The sequence below is a fragment of the Schistocerca serialis genome, chromosome 3, assembly GCF_023864345.2.
Source record: "Schistocerca serialis cubense isolate TAMUIC-IGC-003099 chromosome 3, iqSchSeri2.2, whole genome shotgun sequence".
Taxonomy (NCBI): Eukaryota; Metazoa; Arthropoda; class Insecta; order Orthoptera; family Acrididae; genus Schistocerca; species Schistocerca serialis.
This window is the reverse complement of record NC_064640.1, coordinates 277,310,019-277,332,263: the sequence shown is the minus strand read 5'-3', so window position 1 is coordinate 277,332,263 and position 22,245 is coordinate 277,310,019. Positions and strand designations below refer to the sequence as shown.

The 22,245-nt window shown below is 41.1% G+C and overlaps 1 protein-coding gene across 1 annotated transcript in view; it reads right to left on the bottom strand.

The window, feature by feature from the left end:
* Positions 1 to 6,071: 6,071 nt before the first annotated feature.
* The window catches only part of LOC126470057 (1,4-alpha-glucan-branching enzyme), a 107,664-nt gene continuing 91,490 nt past the window's right edge, over positions 6,072 to 22,245 (bottom strand). Inside the window, exons 13-14 of the mRNA XM_050097562.1 lie at positions 6,495 to 6,743; positions 6,072 to 6,408 (exon numbers count right to left, since the gene is read on the bottom strand). Of these exons, the coding sequence (XP_049953519.1) occupies positions 6,364 to 6,408; positions 6,495 to 6,743 (294 nt within the window). The 3' untranslated portion in view covers positions 6,072 to 6,363. The remainder of the gene's footprint in view (positions 6,409 to 6,494; positions 6,744 to 22,245) is intronic.

The window sequence follows — 22,245 nt, the reverse complement described above, 5'->3', positions numbered from 1 at the left end:
TGAACTGTGATCTTTCCACCACCGTGCAACATTTGCACGTACTGGGGAAGGTTCAAAATTTGGGTGTATGGGTACTGCATGCTCTAAGCCAAAATCACAAAAATCAGTGGGTGGTCATATGTGCATCTTTGCTTGCTCATCATCAGTTGGGCTCGTGAACAGCGCTTACCATTCCTATCCTGTACTGTTACTGGCGACTAGAAATGATGTCTCTATGCTAGTGTAAAGAAAACAAAGTAATGGTTGTGTCCAAACAAAGCAGCAACTCCCCATACAAAGACGTGCCTGCATCCACAAAAGACAATATTATGCATCGGGTGTAACAGCGACAGTATGGTGTACTACGAGTTGCTTCCTCGAGATGTAACCATCACTGCTGACATTTGTCAACAACTGAGATGTCTTGCGGCTACAATCCAGGAACAATGATCAGGAAGACTGTGTGAAGTGATGCAACTCCACGGTAATGCCCATTCGCATTCTGCAAGACTGACAGTAAACACTATACAAAAGTTGGCTTGGAAAGCCATTCCACACTCACCTTATGCCCCTGATCTTGCCCCCTCAGATATTCACCTTTTCTACTTTCTATCTAACAACCTTCAAGGAACTTCTTTTATAAATGAAAATGTGCTCTGAACATGTCTCTACAAGTTCTCTGCCTCAAAACCATACGATGTTACTGTTGCAGAATCAAAAGGTTATCCCAATATTGTCAGATTGGTGTAAATAGTGAAAGACACTGTATTATTGATTATTAAAGTCTCTGTTATGTATAACCATTGTGTTTATTAGACTTATGGAAAAACACTACAAATTTAGGCACCAACACAATACTTGCAGCTGCTGTCTAACAGCCAGGGTGGTGAATAACAAAGTGGGATGGTTCACAGGTAAGTGAGTAGGAAGCATTGGGGAAGACATGTTGAGCTGACTGAGGTGCACGCCTTCAACTCTATGGTCGCTATGTGTGTTAGGAACACATGGAATTACTTAGAGTGAGGCAACAACCCTCAGTACAATGAAGTGGCTGTCTATATCTTATTGGATGCCAAGTGGCAAGCTCTTTGATGCAACACAGTGAGCCGCTTGTGATGGTACAGGCATGGTGCAGTGTGGCATGCCAGAGTCTCTCACTGTGGACTCTGCGGCTGAATGTATTTGATGTTTGTGTAATGGTTTAAAATACTAAATAAAGCACACAACTAGAACTGATAATGATGTCTGTTCCAAGCAAAAGTTCCTTACAGTGGCTATGTTTTTTAAAAGTTTTTGATTCATAACTAAGAGCATTGAAAAGTTATTATGCCAGTAATGTTTTTAACAAGCTAATTAACTCGCATTTCATACTTTGCACCATGCTGGTGATGTTTGTAGTGTGTTTTTGATGTCTTGGGAAGCTGCATTTTGACTGTGGTAACCATATTGGGTCATAAGTCATAGCTCTAAACATAAGAGTGACAAATACAGAAGCAACCATAAATTATAATGATAACTAAATAAAATAACCACAGGAAAACTGGCAACCATGCAGGCTGGCCGAGTACTCTCAGCCAATAGGACAACAACCCAACTCCGATTTTGAATTTTCTGCCATTTGGACATAAGGCAATTGGCCTAGAAGGGAGGGGGAGGGGTGATATCTGGCAACAAGACAGGCTGGCCTGAAACCCACTCAGCCCCATTACTGGCAAGGTGGTGGAACTTCAAAACCCTCCACATTGTCTCACAAAGTGAGAGCATGTGGACACTGTTGATGGTGATCTGTCAATCAGATAGTGTTGAGCTCAGCAGCCTGCTTGGTGCTATTCACAAGGAGTAAGCCATGTGCTGTTGCAGGATTTCACTCTCTCCCTTCTCTTATCACAATACAATACAAACATAACACCACACCATATGCATTCATTACACTCAACCATACTCCAAAAATACATGTAAGACACAGCTCATTCATATCTGTGTGGGAATAGACTGCTGTGCATGATGGAAGGAAACCCTTTACGACTAGGTGGGTGAGCTCATTCCTTGGATTCTCCCAGTCAACAGTGCCATATAACGTTACTTACCTCACCTCAACGCTCATGTGATTTGACTCAGAGGCACATAACTTATCTGACACCCCACCATCCTTGTCCTTGTCTTTAGAAGCAATGTTTAAAGTTGCTTACCAGCTGATGGACTGTGTTAATGACAGCTGGAGCAGATGCAGTAACGTGCAACCAGCTGACATGCTGTGTGACACACCTGATGTCCTCATGAGTTACTCGCTGCTGGCTGTGACTGGTTCTGCTGATCCACAGTGTCGTCTCAACATCGCTTCTGTGCTGCTTAATCGACAGAGGAGCTGATGCTCTTATGAGGCCCTGACATCACACTCACCACAGGAAAAACTTGTGAACTAAAAGTCTCTTTGTATTGAACCAAATATTTTGAGGCAACATTGTGACAGTAACTAAAATGCACTGGCACTTACATAACTATATGCACGAAGGTTCTAGTTGAACACTGTCTTATTCACTACAATTTCACTTGCTCAGAAAAACAGACTACTACGATCACTTTCCTGGTGTGAATGAATGTGTACTCTTTCTAATATTGCTTGTAACTAGAGGCTCCAGGTGCAAGACAATGTGTTCATACACTAGTGTATACAAGGCTCACAATGAATGTACTATTACTTGCTCCGGGATACAAAGATACTTATCGAAATTTATGATACTGTCAATGAACATGCCAGTTCTGAACGATGTTAGCTCCTAATAGGAGACAGATACATGACCACATTACACAATTGTAAAAGTGTAACACAGATTCAACTGAGGCCCCTAAGATTTATTGAGAGGTACCACTTTATGTTGACTTGCAACTGAAGATTAGATGTCCCCAGTCAGTGACTTCATCAGATGTTGCAAAAGCATGTTCATATGTTTCGTGATGTGTGGTAGGTGACTGTCTTTTGCATCTTTATTGTTGTTTGAGATGGTGTATCATAATTATCTGCATGTGGTAACTTGCTATGATTGTCAAGAGTAGCAGTATGTGTCAGCATCAAATTTAGCCAAGAATCAGTGCATCATAACTAATGAATGCCACTACTTTGAATAATGTTGTGGTTGTTGCTTATTTGCAAAGTCTTTAACATTACATTCCACAGGTCCTGTTTGAACCTATACAACAGCAAGAAAAGGAATCATGTCCACAAAACTTATACCAAAACTTTAAGATGATACTCAACTATTAAAAATAATTATAAAAAAACTGTGTGAATTGACAACATGCCTTATGGTGTTTGTGTTTTTGAGTGTGTTCTAAACCATTACTTTTTAAGGATGTAACGGTTGTGTGAAAACATTTATCCACTTACAACCAAGCAGAAACAATCTTCCTAACCTTGTCTCACATGCTACTGTTCCAGGTGATAAGATGGGCAGATTATGGGATTTTAAGGGATCAAACTACTATTGTCATCAGCCTCTATATACTGGGTATGTCAGAAATATTGGAGAAAACTATTTGATCATAAAACACAGACAACGGGGTTGTGATATAGGACAGCCAGAAGAGGGTAAAGAATAAATTACTAAAAGAGTCATGAGATAAAAGATAACAGGGTAGAGTAGAAGACAGTTGAGAGCAACCGGAAGCCCAACGTGGCTTTTCATGCAGTGGGAGGCGCACCCCCACACCAGACGAGGCTACCCCACCCACTGTATCATGTCAATAGCGTTACGAAGTCAGATACCTAAGAGGAGGAGCACTAAAACAGATTCTTAAAAAATGGACACTCCCAGCACTATTAGTAATGAGTAGGTGTGTCAGTTCATACCAGCACCCCATCTGAGAATAGCCCAGCTAAAAATGAGGCAGAAGGCACCCCTCCTTCCACTCCATCCAGCAGCTAGCAGTCCAATAACAACAGTTTCAGATAAAATTATATTTTGGTACATTGTAAGTTCATTGAGGCATTCCCACTCAGAAAAAGGAGTGTTACAGTATTTCAAACACGGAATATTAAAAGATAGGGATATTTTCTGTTTGACTTTTGTGGGGTCACAAGTTATTAGGTGCTTCTGCTCAGCCAAAGGACAATTGGTCTGCGCTAAAAGTAGTATGAAATATCACAATTTCATCCTCACAGATATCTGGGATATCACGTGCTTTTTGTTGACCATGAATACACCATAATTTCACTCACATTTTGTGAGTGTGTGTGTGTGTGTGTGTGTGTGTGTGTGTGTGTGTGTGAGAGAGAGAGAGAGAGAGAGAGAGAGAGAGAGAGAGAGAGAGAGAGAGAGAGAGAGAGATACCCTAAGTCCTGATTGTGGACATACAAAATTTACCCAGCATCCTTTCTGTTGTCTTTTTATAAGCTGGCAGGCTCTGGTTCAAAGTCGGTTGGGGAAGATAAGAATCATCTTTCAATAGATGGAACTTCTACTGTTGAAGTTCGCTTCTGTGACTGTGACATATAATGGCCATGATTATCTGTGTTCATCATGAAACTGGAGATCCATCAGGGACTGGGGGACTCTTCAAGAAAGTGATAAATTCTGCTGAGTGTATGATTTTGGTGGTCAGTTGTTTGAGGGTCCCTTCAGTTATCCCACGGGGAGGAGTATCAAGCATTAGGGAAGTACTAAGACTGGGCCAGACAGCATTGTTAAGAGTCCAAAGTAGGGGGCATCCAGCTGAGTATCTGTAAGAAAGGAATGGAATGACTTGATAGTAATTATTATGACTGGGGTCACTGTGAATGTTCCACTGAATAAAAGTGTAAAAATTAGGGCTACAGACCATAAGGTTGGTGCCTGAAAATGATCCATGTGCTGTACTCAAATGAGTGGGGGAACCATTAGTCAATACCCAACATCAATATTTACGAAAACACCTGCTCTGATGAACCATCCATGTTCATGGTCTTAGAGCTGCCCCATAAATGGTTAAGGGCATTAAAATCATTCAGGAAAAGATACGGTGGAGGTAGCTGGGAGATCAGATTGATATCAAAGTATCTCAACTTTCCCTTGAGAGATGGGTGGTGAGGGGGAGGGGAGATAGACGTTGCAAAAGGTGAATCGTATGTGTGTTCCACATGTATACTGCTGTCACTTCAATCAAGGTATTAAGTGGTATTTAGTCACTAGAGCTGGTCTCGAGCCTGTACACATGTCACCTGAGGCTCTTTCAGTGTCAATTCAATTTTTATAACAGGCTCAATAATTATGTTGCACAGGTGAATACATCATAAAGAAATGAGTTTCCTGAAGAGCTATGCAAAATACTGAGAAGTGCAGGAGACAGTGTTCCGTATCATCAAGAACGCAATAGTAGTTATTACAGTTCAACTGGTTTATGTTTGTATGTGTATCCAATGGCTGAGTGAAAAGGAAATAATTGTTAATGATGACTTGGTTTGGATTAGTATCACCTGTTGGTTGCCACCTTCACTGGTGTTGAGCTGCAATGATCATGTTTAATATGGCATTTGAAAACATCTTGATAGATAACTATGACCCACTTCACATTTTATGTACTGTTTGCAATGAAGCTTTTTCCTTTGTCGTGTTTCTCTTTACTTCATCTTGACTTGTAGAAAACTCATTGTATTGACAGCAATATTCTGCAATGTTATATTCCAATATGATGTGTTATTTAACAACACCTCTGTCATAAATGTACTAAACAAACACAGCTGAATGAAATTTTATCTACATTATGAATACAAAGATACAAACCAATTTCTGTGCTGTTAGTTTACATGGATAATGAGTGTGTAGGTCTGCGTGTTTGCAATATTTTCTTCATAGGTAGAACAAAAATTCAAGTTAAATGGAATTTTTGTAATAAATTATGTTCAATATGTGCTCTTTTGGATCAGAGGCACAGGAAAGCAAACAACTCACGTAGGATGCTTGTGTGATGAAAATATAGATTAATGAAATCTATAATTATGTCCGCCTGGAAGTTTCTAACATTAATTTAGCCCTGTTGTTTATGAAACAGAACTGTGAAACTCAATGGAGTGACAATGGATGGCTTATCATGATGAGAGGTCAATTGAGAAATGCATATTAATGCAGCACTATATTTATTTAACAGTAAAAATATATTTCAGTACTACATTCAAATAACAGTATTAAAAATATATTTCACAGATATAATTCAACTAGTGTCAACAGTGTCGTTTGTTTTTCAGAAGACATCAAATAAATGCAGTTTTATAGCAATCAACTTTCAACAAACACTGAAGATGAGAAGCACTTATTTCAAATCATATAAAACTTTTTCCGAATTGATCTCTAAATCTAATATCACATGGTAACAATTAAGACCTCTTCAGAGCAACAAAGCAATACGTAATGTTTAAACCTTTGCAAATAGTACAGCAACTCGTGATGGCAGGTAAGCCTAGAAAAAAGATGCTCAAAGTGAGAATACTACCACAGACAGAACGTAAAAAGAGAATAAAAATTTAGGAATTAAGGGGTACAAACCTTAATAGAATATTTTCGGCCTGCAAATCCTTCATTTGATGTGAAATGTGAGACTGAGGTATCAATGCGATTATGACCACCAAATTCTGAAGAATCAGTATTCAGAACCACTTTATATTCTCCAGGTACATTCACGCCAATAGTGTAATCTGTGAAGCTCTTCGATATGTGAAAATTGAATGCAAAAAGAACTTCTGCTCTTTCAAATGCAATGACTTTATCATCTTCATGTTTCCAGCTGACATAACCCTGTAACCAAATACATTGCACCTATATTTTAACAATGAATTATTTTATCACAGCTCAATAGGATAATTTCATATGCAAGAGTCAAGAATACAAACTGCAGACATTTGTGTTCTTCATTCTTCAATTATACATTTATTTAGCTGCTTTGTGGCAGTCTGTCCACCATTGTGTTTATTAATTTCTTTCACATGCCAGTTTATAAGCTGTATGGCTCTAAAAATCTAATATAAAAGCAATGAAAAATTTCTTATGGTTCTGTTAGAACTACAAAATTCTGTAAACAATAAACAGGAGACTGCAACCATTAGAGAGAGGCAGGACACAAAGTGAAGAAGACCAAAAGCTAAGTAACCTGCCAAAGGCATCACCAGTGCTAGACGAGGTAAAAAATGACTCAAAATATTGTGGAATATATTAGCTGTTACTCCAGAGGGAAACTACACAGATGATTATAATTAAAGTTAAGCTTTCAAAACGCTGTAGAAATAACGTATTGGTCCGATGACTGCCGTGGGTTTGGAGAAAAGATTCGGAAATTCGAAAGATGGGTTCTCTTGATGTGCAACCTGATAGGAAGAGGAAATGAATTGATTTGACATCAGTGGAAGCAGTGACCACAGCAATGCAAGAGGAGACAAGTGGTGGTGTGGAAACATGTAGTGCACAGAGAATGACATACCCATGAGCACTGTGTGTAAAATCCTGCAATACATCCTTCTTTGCTATCCATTCAAAATTACCCATTTGCACGAGTTGCTTCCTGTTGACCTGCCATCATGAGAGACCTTTGCCTTAGAATTTCTTGCTTGCATCGAAGTGGACAGACAAAATCCACTTCCATCTGACAGGATATGTTATTGCACAGAATTGTCTAATATGGGCAATGGAAAATCCACACACAAATCAACCAGTACCACTTCATCTTGAAAAGGTCACTGTGTGGTGTGTGTTTTCAGCATCATTTATCATAGGGCCACATTTTTTGAAGAGACAGGTGCTCCAGGTCCTGTTACCTGTACTGTCACTGCTATGCGCTATGAGTGTCTTTTGTGCAACGATTTCACTCCAGCTCTCCAACAGCATGGATGGGTTAATTATTATGCAAGATGGCACACTTCCGCACATTGCAAATCCAGTTAAGCAGCTGCTGAAGCACCATTTTGGAAATGCTAGAATTACCAGCCGCCATTTCGCGACAGCCTGGCCGTCCCAATCACCTGATCTTAATCCGTGTGACTTCTGGCTGTGGGGCTACCTAAAAGATGTTGTATTCAGTGTTCCGATTGCAAAACTTAGCTGTACTGAAGGCACGCGTTCCAGAACACATTCTGAACGTGACCCTGGAAACACTTTGATCAGTTGTGGAACATGCTGTTTCTCGATTTCAGCTTGTTGCAGAAAACGGTGGACAGCATATTGAACATTTTTTGCACCAGTCACATGGAAATTAATAATCCAATTTGATTTTAATTTATGCTTTTAATGCGGTTTTTGGTCTCAGGACAATTAAAAATTGATTTTTCCCATCTGATGTCATATGACCCTGCCATGGAGGATGGGCTTAATAACTAACAGTATCACACCTGTACACCCATGCACACTGAGTAGTACAGTTTGTTTAATGTCAAACGTACATCTTAGGCATTGCTGTATGATTCTTTTGTCATTTGTAGTTGACCACTATTAAATTATGCATCATTTTGTAACTATTTATTTTTCTTCTGCCATATGTTTTCCTCCTCCTCTGATAATATTCCATAGCAATTTGACTTCTTTCTGGCTAGTGGTGTTATTTCTACAGCGGTTTGAAAATTTAACTTTAATTATAATCATCCTGTACATTATAAAACAATTAACCACTCAGTAACAAAACAGATTAGTACAATGATGTAGGGCCACAAGGAAAGAATGAACCTCCAGCAGATATTAACAAAAAGCAGGTGCACAAATCTTCCTCAACCCAATTGTGCAGCTTATGGAGGGCATCAAGTTGGATGCTGAACTGGTAATCACAGCATGGGAAAGTTAATTACAAAGAATTTGGCAATAATCTGGAGGAAGACCAAATGGTTTAAGCCAAAGAACTATGAAATAATAGGGGTTGGGGGTTGAGTTGTTTGGGGGAGGACACCAGACAGCGAGGTCATTGGTCTCATTGGATTAGGGAAGGACGGGGATGGAAGTCGGCCGCACCATTTCAAAGGAACCATCCCGGCATTTGCCTGGAGCGATTTAGGGAAATCACGGAAAACCTAAATCAGGATGGCCGGGCGCGAGTCCAGTGTGCTAGCCACTGCGCCACCTTGCTTGGTGAAATAATAGGCCAAATGGAGTAGTCATATACAAGTAAATTATCATACAAATTAAAAGAACAAATTCGGACACATTTAGTATCAGATTGGTGGAAGCAAACAACTGAACAATGTATGTACAGATACATAGAAGATAATATGCATCAAAACCAAAGAAGGTGTATAAACATTTAGATGGCAGCATGAGATGAGCTAAACCAGAGGGGACCAGCACAATCATTGCTCAAAGACAATTATGTTTCACAAATTCAAAAGGCCATAAAGTAACCCTTCTGTCTCCATAAGTGACTGACAGAGATCTTTAACACCAACAGGAAGATTATTTGCAGGTGTAATTAACATATGATATGCAGCTGAAGGTTTCCCAAGACAACTAGAAACACACTATTTGTAACAGGTATAACATGACATAGTAATATTGCACGAGAGATTAGTTTTCATAGCCTTCTTTTTCAAGGTGAATGTGCACACTTAGTATTATTAGAGATTTTCCATTTAATGAAAGAAACAATTTCTTATTTATGTATTGTTAAATGAACTGCACAATAACAGAGATGAAAACAGGACAAATGGATCAGATGAAAGGTGTCCTGTAATGACAGAGTAGACTTCTTACAAGTTTTCACCAACTTGGGCTGAATCTGTCTTGCTAATAAACTGCCCAAAACTAAGAATTTTATGGTGGCACTGTATTTCAGTTTATGCATGTTAACAAAACATACACAACACAAACCCCTTTAAATCCCTGTCCAAAGAACATTATTCTGTAGATCAGGTGCATATACCAGTGTGCAACAAGAAGCAACATAAAAAAAGAAACACAGATAAACCATTTTTGTGCGACGAATTTTTCACACTGTCCTCAAATAATTGTAGTATGAAATAATGCCTTACACTTACACAATGAACTAATGCTACACCAAAAACAAACAGAACTTAAACTCAGCATGTTTTTCTAAAAGGTAACTCAGTCAATGATATTTTTAACTATGATCATAGGCAATAGTTATGACTAGTAGATTTTGCCAGAATAATAGATGTCACTAGAACTTATGATCCTCTCTTGTGGCTCTCTCTGTTAATAAAGTTTATGAACACAAAGTTACCTATGTGTTTGTATTACACCAACTACGACTACTGCTATGTAGTGTGAACAACTTGTGATACGATGGTCAAATGATAACTGAAGATCAGCTGAGTTCTACTCAAATCCTCCTTTAAATTGTTATCAATTGTAGTCATTAAATTCTCATGGGCACTAAACATCTCATTGTCAAGAATCCAAAAGATCGCCACCACTACCACCAATAAAACAACAGAACTGTCCCTCTTGGCTTGTGAAAGTGTGTAGCTCAGGAGGCAACACTATATACAGTGTGTTACAAAAAGGTACAGCCAAACTTTCAGGAAACATTCCTCACACACAAATAAAGTACGTATCCGGAAACGCTTAATTTCCATGTTTGAGCTCATTTGAGTTTCGTCAGTATGTACTGTACTTCCTCGATTCACCGCCAGTTGGCCCAATTGAAGAAAGGTAATGTTGACTTTGGTGCTTGTGTTGACATGCGACTCATTGCTCTACAGTACTAGCATCAAGCACATCAATACGTAGCATCAACAGGTTAGTGTTCATAACGAACGTGGTTTTGCAGTCAGTGCAATGTTTACAAATGCGGAGTTGGCAGATGCCCATTTGATTTGATTTACAAGTACGACACAACATGTGGTTCATGCACGATGGAGCTCCTGCACATTTCAGTTGAAGTGTTTGTATGCTTCTCAATGACAGATTTGGTGACCGATGGATGGGTAGAGGCGGACCAATTCCATGGCCTCCACGCTCTCCTGACCTCAACCCTCTTGACTTTCATTTATGGGAGCAATTGAAGGCTCTTGTCTATGCAACCCCGGTACCAAATGTAGAGACTCTTCGTGCTTGTATTGTGGATGGCTGTGATACAATACGCCATTCTCCAGGGCTGCATCAGTGCACCAGGGATTCCATGTGATGGAGGGCGGATGCATGTATCCTCGCTAACGGAGGACATTTTGAACATTTCCTGTAACAAAGTGTTTGAAGTCACGCTGGTACGTTCTGTTGCTGTGAGTTTCCATTCCATGAGTAATGTTATTTGAAAAGAAGTTATAAAATGAGCTCTAACATGGAAAGTAAGCATTTCCGGACACATGTCCACATAACATATTCTCTTTCTTTGTGTGTGAGGAATGTTTCCTGAAAGTCTGGCCGTACCTTTTTGTAACACCCTGTATACCCTAGTTGAAAAATTGTATTTGTTTATTCATTATATATGTACTCCAGGGTTCAATCCCCAGTCAGTCGAAGAACTTTTCCTGTCACTCATTGTTACTTTGGCCTCTGGAAATGGTTTGTGTATACAAAAATGTAGGGTAGCACCACAGTCTGGCATCTACATTAATCTGTATGTCCCCCCAACTGGCTGGTTCAGTCAGTTTGAAGTCAGGAAAGTGCTTACTTCTTTCGCCATGTCTAGGAAGCCTACATTCATGTTACGGATATTTTGTTGTTGTTGTTGACAGATTATCTGCACACTGGAAGCTACTGCTGGTCTTCAATTGTGGTTATTGTGATTTTTACCCTGCCCACAGTTCCTTTATAAGGATTTTTAGTATCAAACTGGAGAAACATTGGAGGAGATAATTAGTGGTACTATAAATTGGTTTGTTGGGGGTTAAGGGACTAAACAGCAAGGTCATCAGTTCCTTGGTCAAGAGATAACTTACCTGGAGTTAGTGATGTTAGCCCAACTTTGATCTAATTATGTGTATTGTAGTGGCAGAGGCCTGTGCAGGTGATCATGGCTTTAATCACACTGACTGCTGTAATCTCCTAGTGCAACATTTCAATACCACACCCATCTCAGTACAATGGTAAAATTGCTCAGACTATGACCACCAGTATTACCAAGACTTTAAACACTTTGGTGCCCCGCAACTGAAGCAGTACATGACACACAGAGTATCTGTCCAACAATAAGCATGCCCTGGTGCTTATTAATACTAGCATTCCAAACAGCAAATGGCATTGAAGTTGTCACAGCTGAGGAGAGGGCTACCACTGAGGGGCCGTTGTCATTCACTCACCATCCACTGGAGCAGCTGTCTATGTTAGCTACACTAGATGCTGGCAGCCAGATGTGAGACCTGGGTTTGTTCACTGATGTCTCCACTGCCAACACATACCATGGCAGACCACCAGCTCACTTAGCTAACAGCCTTGGGCCTCAATGGCTGCACCAGCATCTGATGTCCAGGAATGCTTACCCCGCAGGATTGTCACACTACTGGATCCTGCTGGGTATAGTATCTGTCGGCATCTTCGTGACTATGCATTCTGCACTGAGGATCATGGATTTGATGCCCACTTCTCACTTACAGGATGAGTCTTCTGCAATAAACTGTCGTAAACAAATAAATGAATCCACTGCTTGGAAACAGAATGTGATTGGAACTGCCTCATCTACCCGCTACAAAGCCCCAACATCCTATATTTGGAATGTCAAAAGCACTAGTGGGGAGGCTTCAACAGATGTCGGACATTGGTGCAGAACAAAAATGCAGCAGTAATTCAACAATAGTGTTCAGCAGAAGAATGTGAGTAATTGCGAACTATAAGCACTGTATGGGGTTGTGTGGTCATCTTACTTTTCCCTCTCTAAACTTACTAATATTTTACATTTAATTCTTTTGGCTTCTGTCAGTAATGGATGGCGAGTGAAATGGCGTTGGGTGAGAAAGTAGCAGCTCGACAGGCTATTGATCAGATTGCTCAAACGAAAGCAGATAATGTGTAGTTACATATGGAACTAAAGAATTTACAGAAAGAAACAGAAACGGTAACCCCCAGTGTGTTCCTACCTGTCCTACATGCTAACACTGTCAAACTGATCACTTTTTTTTTTGTAGGTGTGGGAAGGTGGCTGGGCAGAGGGGTGCAGGGTGGGGGGAGAGGGGGGGGGGTGGGCAGAGAGAGAAGGTGGGCAGAGAGAGAAGGTGGGGGGAGAAAGATGGGGGTCTGACCCTGACACCCACAGTTTGTGGCTCCTTCAGCCACTGGCTCACATCTGATTGCTGATATGTGGATTTCCAGGGAAAGGGTTCCTGAAAGGGAGCCCAGTCACTACAAGACACCAGAGAATGATGATGCTTCTTATGCAGGATGCAGGGAGCGATTCCCGAAGATGGTGCCACAGGAATTATGAGAGAGAAGCGCCTAGCATCCCATGCCCAAGTTTACTTAAGCAACTACCAGAGGTCAATGTCAAGGGAGTAATAAACCAGATACTGCTGATGACCTCGTCACAATAGTGGCAAAAATTGATATAACTGAATCTGGATATTTTTTTTCTGGGCTTAAAAACAGCAGAGGCGATTTGTGATCGCATTTCCTGGATTTTGTATTCTTGGATTAGGGTTGTGCACTTCGAGGAGTGTGGCCATCCTTGCAACTGACACAGGCAAGTGTCAGCACAAACTGCCAATTTTCATGAAGTGGCCGGTCACAGTCTCCACAAATTGGGTCACGTGCACATTGAGTGGACATGCTTTTAAGCACTGGCATATTGAGCACTGCATTGGGAGTGGGAAATACAGCTTCACATCACACTGGTAACACATGATTTAAACCTTCTCTGGAAGCAAATCCATCTCAAAAGTTAGGATGGACACGTACAAACCACAAACTCAGGCGAGTAGGTGACTACAAGTCACTTGGTTCTGGTTTCCTGCAATTATTTGGCAAAGGAGGGAAAGTTTTCAGGGTTTTAATAATCTGCAATGAATTTTTGTCTGTCTGAAGAGACTGCTAGAGCCTCACGGCACCAGCCGATAACTTTTGTTGTTTCATGACTTTAAATATCCGCCATGAAACCACCTATTCTGATTAAGGGCTCTTTCTGCAGGCACCATCATGCGCCAGAGCATACGCCACCTGCCTTGTTGGCCAGTGCCTGGAGTCCCCAAATAGACAGGATCTTACTTGTTGGTATGAATGGGGAGGTGACAGTGCAGGCATCAATAATGCAATCTGTGCATCATCAGGTGGTCACCACCATACGGGCACCTGCCCCCCCCTCCCCCCCCCCCCCCCTTCACATGGAAAGGCTAGCATGCTGAGTGACCTTCCTATAAGGCTTGCAGATTCTTACATTTTGAAAAGATGGAGATCATATTCAGCTGGTGGGACTGAACATAAAATAAAAAGAAATGTGTGATGTAAAATAAAGGGAACAAAGTGACAGAAGCCAGAATATATGTTCCAACTAGTTTGTTGTGAGCAGGGAATCTGTACTAGTGAATAAGTCAGAGAAAAGATATAGACAAAGAGTAAAACTGCAGCACAGCGAAGGGAGAAGTACTGCAATTGCTTGAGACCCAACTCATGTATGTATGTACTCACTGGAGTGTTGCAAGTCTCCTGGGGGGATACTATAAATGTACTCATCAGCCAACTTAAAGATAAGGACAAAGGATGCAATACATGTGCTCAGAAAAAATAAAACCTGAAAAGTTAGGGAAACAACTGAATCACTAAGTGGTAAAGCTAAAAATATGAATGGCAACATATCTGGAATATGTCTTACAATTCAGAAAGACAAGTCCAGTATTCTATTGGACATAAAAGATTGTGCAAAAGTAAGTCACCAAATCCTTTCAAAGGGGGATGATCCACATGCTGACTGGTCATGCATTGTATCCTGATTACTTCTGTAGATTCAGTAAAAGTAATAAGGACACAAGCAATTTTTACACATTGTATATACCTAAGGATGGTAACAGCATGTTACTGAGGTCATCAGTTCCACACAATGCAGGAAACCAGTCACAGCTAACAGATAATACATTACATTCAAAGTAACAAGAAACTGGAAGGCTAGAATGGATATGTGCTAGAATGAGTGAGAACATACTATTCGAGTCTTGAGTGTGGGAGCTGGCAGTGCTGTAAAGATGTGGATTTGGAGAAAGACAGCACTTGAAATTTTGTTCTCCGTGTGCCAAAATTATTACAGTACCACGAGCAATTGAATCTAGTAGTGTTATTTTATTTTTCTTTATACTGTATTATGGCAGTTTTTTTTTTTTAAATATATATGTTTAGTGATGTCTTGCTGCTACTTTCTTCTCCTCTAGCCTTTTTCTCTCTTTTTTTAATTTTCTTTTTACATATAAATCTTAGTAGCAATTAATGTAAATGGATAGATAAAAAATCTTCTCACCAAGTGGCAGCAGTGGAACATACACACAAGATTTAACTTTTACAAGCTTCTGGAGCCGGTGGCTCCTCCTACTGGCAGGAGGAGGCCAGTGGCTCCTTCTTCTGGCTGTCCAGTACGTCTCGCCTTACCTAGGGTTTTGGGTGACTTTTCTGAACAGTACCCTTTTCCTTGAATCTTTCCAGTCCTTTGCCTTCATCCTCTTCCTGCCCGTCAATTTTACTGCCAGAAGAAGGAGCCATTGGCTCCAAAAGCATCCTTTTGTATGTATGTTCCTCTGCCGCCACTTGGTCAGTAGATATTTTATCTATCCAGTTACATTATATTATCAACAACTGATTATTTCTGTTGTTATTTTAGTAGCAATTTAGTAATGTGTAATGTGGTTTTAGGAATCGGTTTAGTGCACTGCTTTTCACAAAACTACGTATTTTTGTACTGTCAATAATAGCAGTTCTTAAGTTTTTCCTTTCAGTCATCAATGCAGAGAAGAAGTATTTTGGATCAGATGGTCTTTGGTGCCAGGGTGAGTGCAGCAATCTGCAACTGCTGCTGATACTGTAGTGTACAGGGAAGTGTTATCAAGTGAGTGTATGAGAATACAGGATGACAGACAGAATTTCTATTTGGAGTCACGAATGGTAGCTTGCTCTTAATGTAGAAAAATGTAAGCTAATTCAGATGAGTAGGAAAAACAATCCTGCAATGTACGAATGCAGTATTAGTGGTGTGCAGCCTGATACCCTCACATCCATTAAATATCTATGGATAACATTGCAAAATGCGTAACATTGCAAAACAGTATGTAGGGAAGACAAATGGTTGACTGGTTTACTGGTAGAATTTTACGCGTGTGCAGCACATATATAAAGGAGACCGCATAAAGACCATTAGTGTGACACTTTGTGTACTGCTTGAGTGTCTGTAAGTCACACCAGGCCAGATTAAAGGAAAATATCAAAACAATTCAGACAAATGCTGCCAGATCTGTTATTGGTAGGTTCAACCAACACACAAGTATTATAGAGATGTTTCGTGAAGTCAAATGTGAATACCTGGAAGGAAGACTATGTTCTTTTAGTGAAATACTACTGAGAAAGTTTTGAGAACCGGCATGTGTGACTGATTGCAGAAAGATTCTAACGCCACCAATGTACATCTTGTGTGAAGGCCATAAAGACAAGATAAGAGAAATTAGGGCTCGCATGGATGTGTATAGACAATAATTTTTCCCTAGCTCCATTTGAGAGAGGAACATAAAAGGGATATAAGGTATCCTCCACCATACACCATATTGCGGCTTGCGGAGTATGTATGTCTGTAGTTGTAATATATTATGAGACTTCTGTGACAAACTGACAACAATTTAAAGTTCACACTGAAGCATATACCCTAACACAAAATAGTTTAGGTTTTCATGACCATTTGGGGAAGTGCCTGTTGACTTTTGTCTTAGAATCTTCGGAAGACATTTGTTTCATGATTTTTCTGAAGTTTCACCAACATACGTTTTGAGGAATACTGAGGACCTGGGGCAGCATGTATAAAAAAACTGGCATACATGGAATGATACCAGTGCAAGCCACAAATATGTCAGTCACAGCACCTTTGCCATGGCGGAAGAACAAAAGTTGGATATGTCCTTTCTGCAGAATGTGCCTAGGCTGCGTAGTATGCAAACACAACACAAAGGCTACTTACAAACTGACTAAGAGATCTAAGAATAACTCAGATTGCCAAAGGACAAAAGAGACCTACTCGCAATGTTTGGAATATATCGCTTGTACATGTGGAAAAGTGTATGTTAGAATGATTGGACAAGCCGTCAGTATCGGGTTCATTGAAGATAAAATGGTATTACACATGGGGACAGATGGAGAGATCAGCTGTGCAAAGCACGCACTGTACAAAAGCAACCACATACTAAAACTCATTGACACATAGGTTCTTGCTGTGGAGAAGAGCTATCGCTCCCGTTTGTTCAAGTCAGCCATAGAAATTCAAAAACATGACAACACTTAACAAGAACAAACTAAGCTTCAAGGTAAATCGATACTAGATTCCCATACTGCAGCAAACAATTGTTGTGGGTAACAAGAGCAGAACCCCAGCAGTAATGACCAGGGAAATGCCTGCAGAGGTTGGCATGACAGATATATACAGGGTGAGTCACCTAACGTTACCGCTGGATATAATTCGTAAACCACATCAAATACTGACGAACCGATTCTACAGACCGAACGTGAGGAGAGGGGCTAGTGTAATTGTTTAATACAAACCATACAAAAATGCACGAAAGTATGTTTTTTTAACACAAATCTACGATTTTTTAAATGGAACCACGTTAGTTTTGTTAGCACATCTGAACATATAAACAAATACGTAATCAGTGCCGTTTGTTGCATTGTAAAATGTTAATTACATCCGGAGATATTGTAACCTAGAGTTGACGCTTGAAACCTCCGACTTTCAGTTGCGTGTTGTAACGAACACGGGCCACTGTCGGCGAGCAGCATCGGCAGGGACATGTTTACGATGACAACCGTGTTTACGAGTGTGGCTGTAGTGCACTGTTGTGGTTTGGTCTAGCTGTTGCAGTGTCCGCACGTAGCGCTTGCTGCTATTGTTATTCTGCATTCGTCTCCGCACGCAGACCAACTGTAGTACACCGTGTTATCAGACGTCTGTGATAGTGTAGTGTTGTAGGAACTGTGACCATGGTGTATTCGAACTCTGAAAAGGCGGAGATGATACTCATCTATGGCGAGTGTCGACGAAATGCAGCTGAAGCCTGCAGGGTGTATGCAGAATGGTACCCGGACAGAGAGCATCCAACGTGCCGCACATTGCAAAACATCTACCGCCAACTGTATGCAACAGGTATGGTCGTAGCATGCAAACGGGTCTGTAACAGGCCCGTCACAGGAGAAGCGGGTGCAGTTGGTGTGTTAGCTGCTGTTGCCATGAACCCACGCATGAGTACACGGGACATTGTAAGAGCCGGTGGACTGAGTCAAAGTAGTGTCATGCGCATACTGCATTGTCACCGCTTTCACCCATTTCATGTGTCGCTACATCAGCAATTACATGGTGATGACTTTAATCATCGAGTGCAATTCTGTCAATGGGCATTAACAGAGAATGCGTTGCAATTCTACCTGTTTACCAATGAAGCGGGTTTCACAAACCACGGGGCAGTGAATCTACGGAACATGCATTACTGGTCCGTGGACAATCCTCGCTGGCTCAGACGGGTAGAGCGACAGCGACCGTGGACTGTAAATGTATGGTGTGGAATCATTGGCGACCACCTCATTGGTCCTCACTTCATTGCAGGGGCCCAAACAGCTGCAACATACATTGCGTTTCTACAGAATGATCTGCCAACGTTGCTCCAAAATGTCCCACTGGAAACGCGTCGACGTATGTGGTATCAGCATGATGGTGCACCTGCCCATTCCGCAATTAACACTAGGCTGACCCTTGACAGGATGTTCGACGGGCGTTTCATAGGACGTGGAGGACGCATAAATTGGCCAGCCCGTTCTCCTGATTTTACACCTCTGGACTTCTTTCTGTGGGGTACATTAAAAGAGAATGTGTACCGTGATGTGCCTACAACTCCAGAGGATATGAAACAACGTATTGTGGCAGCCTGGTGGGACATTACACCAGATGTACTGTGGCGTGTACGACATTCATTATGCCAGAGATTGCAATTGTGTGCAGCAAATGATGGCCACCACATTGAACAGCTATTGGCCTGACATGTCGGGACACACTCTATTCCACTCCGTAATTGAAAACGGAAACCACGTGTGTATGTGTACCTCACCCCTCATAGTAATGTACATGTGCGTCAGTGAAAAAGACCAATAAAAAGGTGTTAGCATGTGGACGTAATGTGCTGGTCCAGTCTCTTCTGTGCCTAAGGTCCATCACCGTTCCCTTTGGATCCCTACGTAATTCGGTGCTCTCCAATACACACGATCGAACAGCGGAGGAGTGGTACTCAAGCGTCAACTTTAGGTTACAATATCTCCGGATGTAATTAACATTTTACAATGCAACAAATGGCACTGATTACGTATTTGCTTATATGTTCAGATGTGCTAACAAAACTAACGGGGTTCCATTTAAAAAAATGTATCTTTGTGTTAAAAAACATACTTCCGTGCATTTTTTTATGGTTTGTATTAACCAATTACACTAGCCCCTCTCCTCACGTTCGGTCTGTGGAATCGATTCATCAGCATTTGATGTGGTTTATGAAATATATCCAGCGGTAATGTTAGGTGACTCACCCTGTATAATATCCTGATATGCACTTTACTCCACACACACACACACACACACACACACACACACACACACACACACACACACACACACACTCTCCCCCTTCCCCGGAACAACTTTTTTTCCTGCAGATTAATGCCATTTAAGGTATAAAAAAACAATGAAAAGTCCAGGTTGGAATATCAACAGTATTATGAAAAGGATCGACAGTTACTCACCATATAGATAACACTATATTGCAATGCTTGTATTGTTCAGAAGTATGATAAAAAAACACATGAAATGCATTCACAGTTGCGAATAGAGACAATCGTCAGTTGTATAACAGAATGATCATGAAAATTTGTGTCAGATTGGGACACGAAAACAGATTTCCTGATCATCGCAAGTGGTCGCCTTACCATTAGACTATCTGAGCACAACTCACAGCCAGACTCAAACTTCCATATGTCATCAACCATGTGTCCACAACCTACACTCATACATTCATTATGTATATTCCCCAACAGGGATGGCATTTTAATTGAAAGTTGCTTGCCCATGTTGTTGCATAAATACAATATTGCAGTGCTGGTATTGCATGCATGCATGCTTGAAGGAACATTGCACTGTACTTCTAAACAATACAGTAATGCTCGGCTAGCCTAACGATAAGGCGACCACTCACAATAAGCTGGATATCCAAGTTCGAGTCCCAATCCAGAAAAATTTTCATTGTCATTCCATTATACAGCTGATGGTTGTCCACCAGATTCACAGCTGCAAATGTATTTAATGTAGGGATGACACATTGACTTGCAGACATGCACAAGGAAGAGGCCGTTACACAATGAGATTTCACCCAAAGCCTTCTTCAGGAGGGGGTCGAGGGGTGGGGGGTGGGTGGGGTGGGGGTGGGGGGGGTGGGGGGGTGGGGGGGGGGGAATGCACACGCATTCACACAAGCACACATGACTGCTATCTCCAGCTGCTGCAGTGGGTGGAGATGTGGGTGTGAGGTGTGCCTGATTCTATGAACGAATGTGTGTGTTCTTTTCTGAAGAAGGGTTCGGCCGAAAGTTCATTGCGTAACACACTTTTTGTTGTGCCTGTCTGCAACTCAACGGGTCATCTTTACAGTGAGTAGCAGTCTATCCTTTTCATAATATTGTGGCTACTTTAAGGTAGTCTATTTTATTCTCATGATCAAAATAAGGCAGTTACTTGCCAAGAACAAAAACCGTTTTCTGTCTATTCCTGTGGTGTTGTGTGAATCCATGGGAAAATACAAATCAAACAACCAAGTTAGTGTGCATCTGGAGATAACAAACTGAATCAATGTTCCACAGACATTTGGTACAGCTTCTTTTTGTAACAAAGCTTTATATTATGCCTGTTTTAAGTGTACGCCTTTAATGTGAATAATACTTGGAAGCCAAACATTATTTGTATCTACTGTTGTAATAAAAATTTGGGGTTGTCTAGGAAATTGATGAACTAGTATGATTTGCAACTATACTACTAGCCGAAAGGACTGTGGCCCTCACAAATATACACTGATGAGATAAAACACCATGACCACCTGCTCAATACCTTGTTGGTCTGTCTTTGGAACAAACTACATCACTACCTTGTGTATTGGGGAGCTGACAGTTTGGTGGTAGGTTCGTGGAGGTATGTGGCATTAGATGTCTATATACAGGTCATGTAATTTGTGTAAACAATGGGCCACTGATTTGCACATGTGGTGATGGTGCTCAACAGTGACCCATATGGGTTCCATAGGATTTGCATCAGGTGAATTTGGTTGCTGAGATATCAATGTGAGTTCACTACAATGCCCTTCAAACCACTGGAGCATGGTTTTGGTTCAGAGACATGGATAATTATTCTGCTGAAAGATGAAATCACTGTTGTGGAAGACATCATGTATGAAGGGATGCCACAGCTGTCAGTGTGTGTGATTAGGTTCTGTGCAAGTGCAGGATAATGTCTCCCTCAGCACAACACTGCTCTCACTAGCCCATGTCCGTGGCGCACTGCACATTGTGATCTGCCATTGATGACAGCATTCATGGAGACAACCATCAACCCAGTGTAGCAAAAATGTGATTCATCTGAAGAGCCGACATGTTTCCATTGATTGATGGTTGATTCCTGCTGGTTCCATGCCCACTGCAATCATAACTGACGATGTCATTGGGTCAACATGTGGACACGTAGGAGTGGTCTGCTGGTGAGCTCCATTTTCAACAATGTACGGTGAATGGTGTGCTCTGACACATTTGTGTGTTCACCAGCATTGTGCACTTTTGGCACAGATGCCACACATTACCATCTATCCTATTTTACAGAGCAGACAAGCCTCTGAATGACACATTCTATGAAGGGTTATGGATGTCCGACCATTTAGCGCCTAGTGGTAATTTCACTGTACTGCTACCTCTTTCCGTAGATGCTCACGACAGTAGCACGTGAACATTTGAAATGCTCTGCCATTTTTGAGATACTCACTCACAGGCTCTGCATAACAATAATATGCCCATTTTCAAAGTAGCTTATCTCAGTGGATTTCCCCCATTTGCAACCCACATCTTTGCTAAGGTGACCTCTTGTTCGTGACTGCTCTGCTTACATACTTTTGCTACCGCGTCA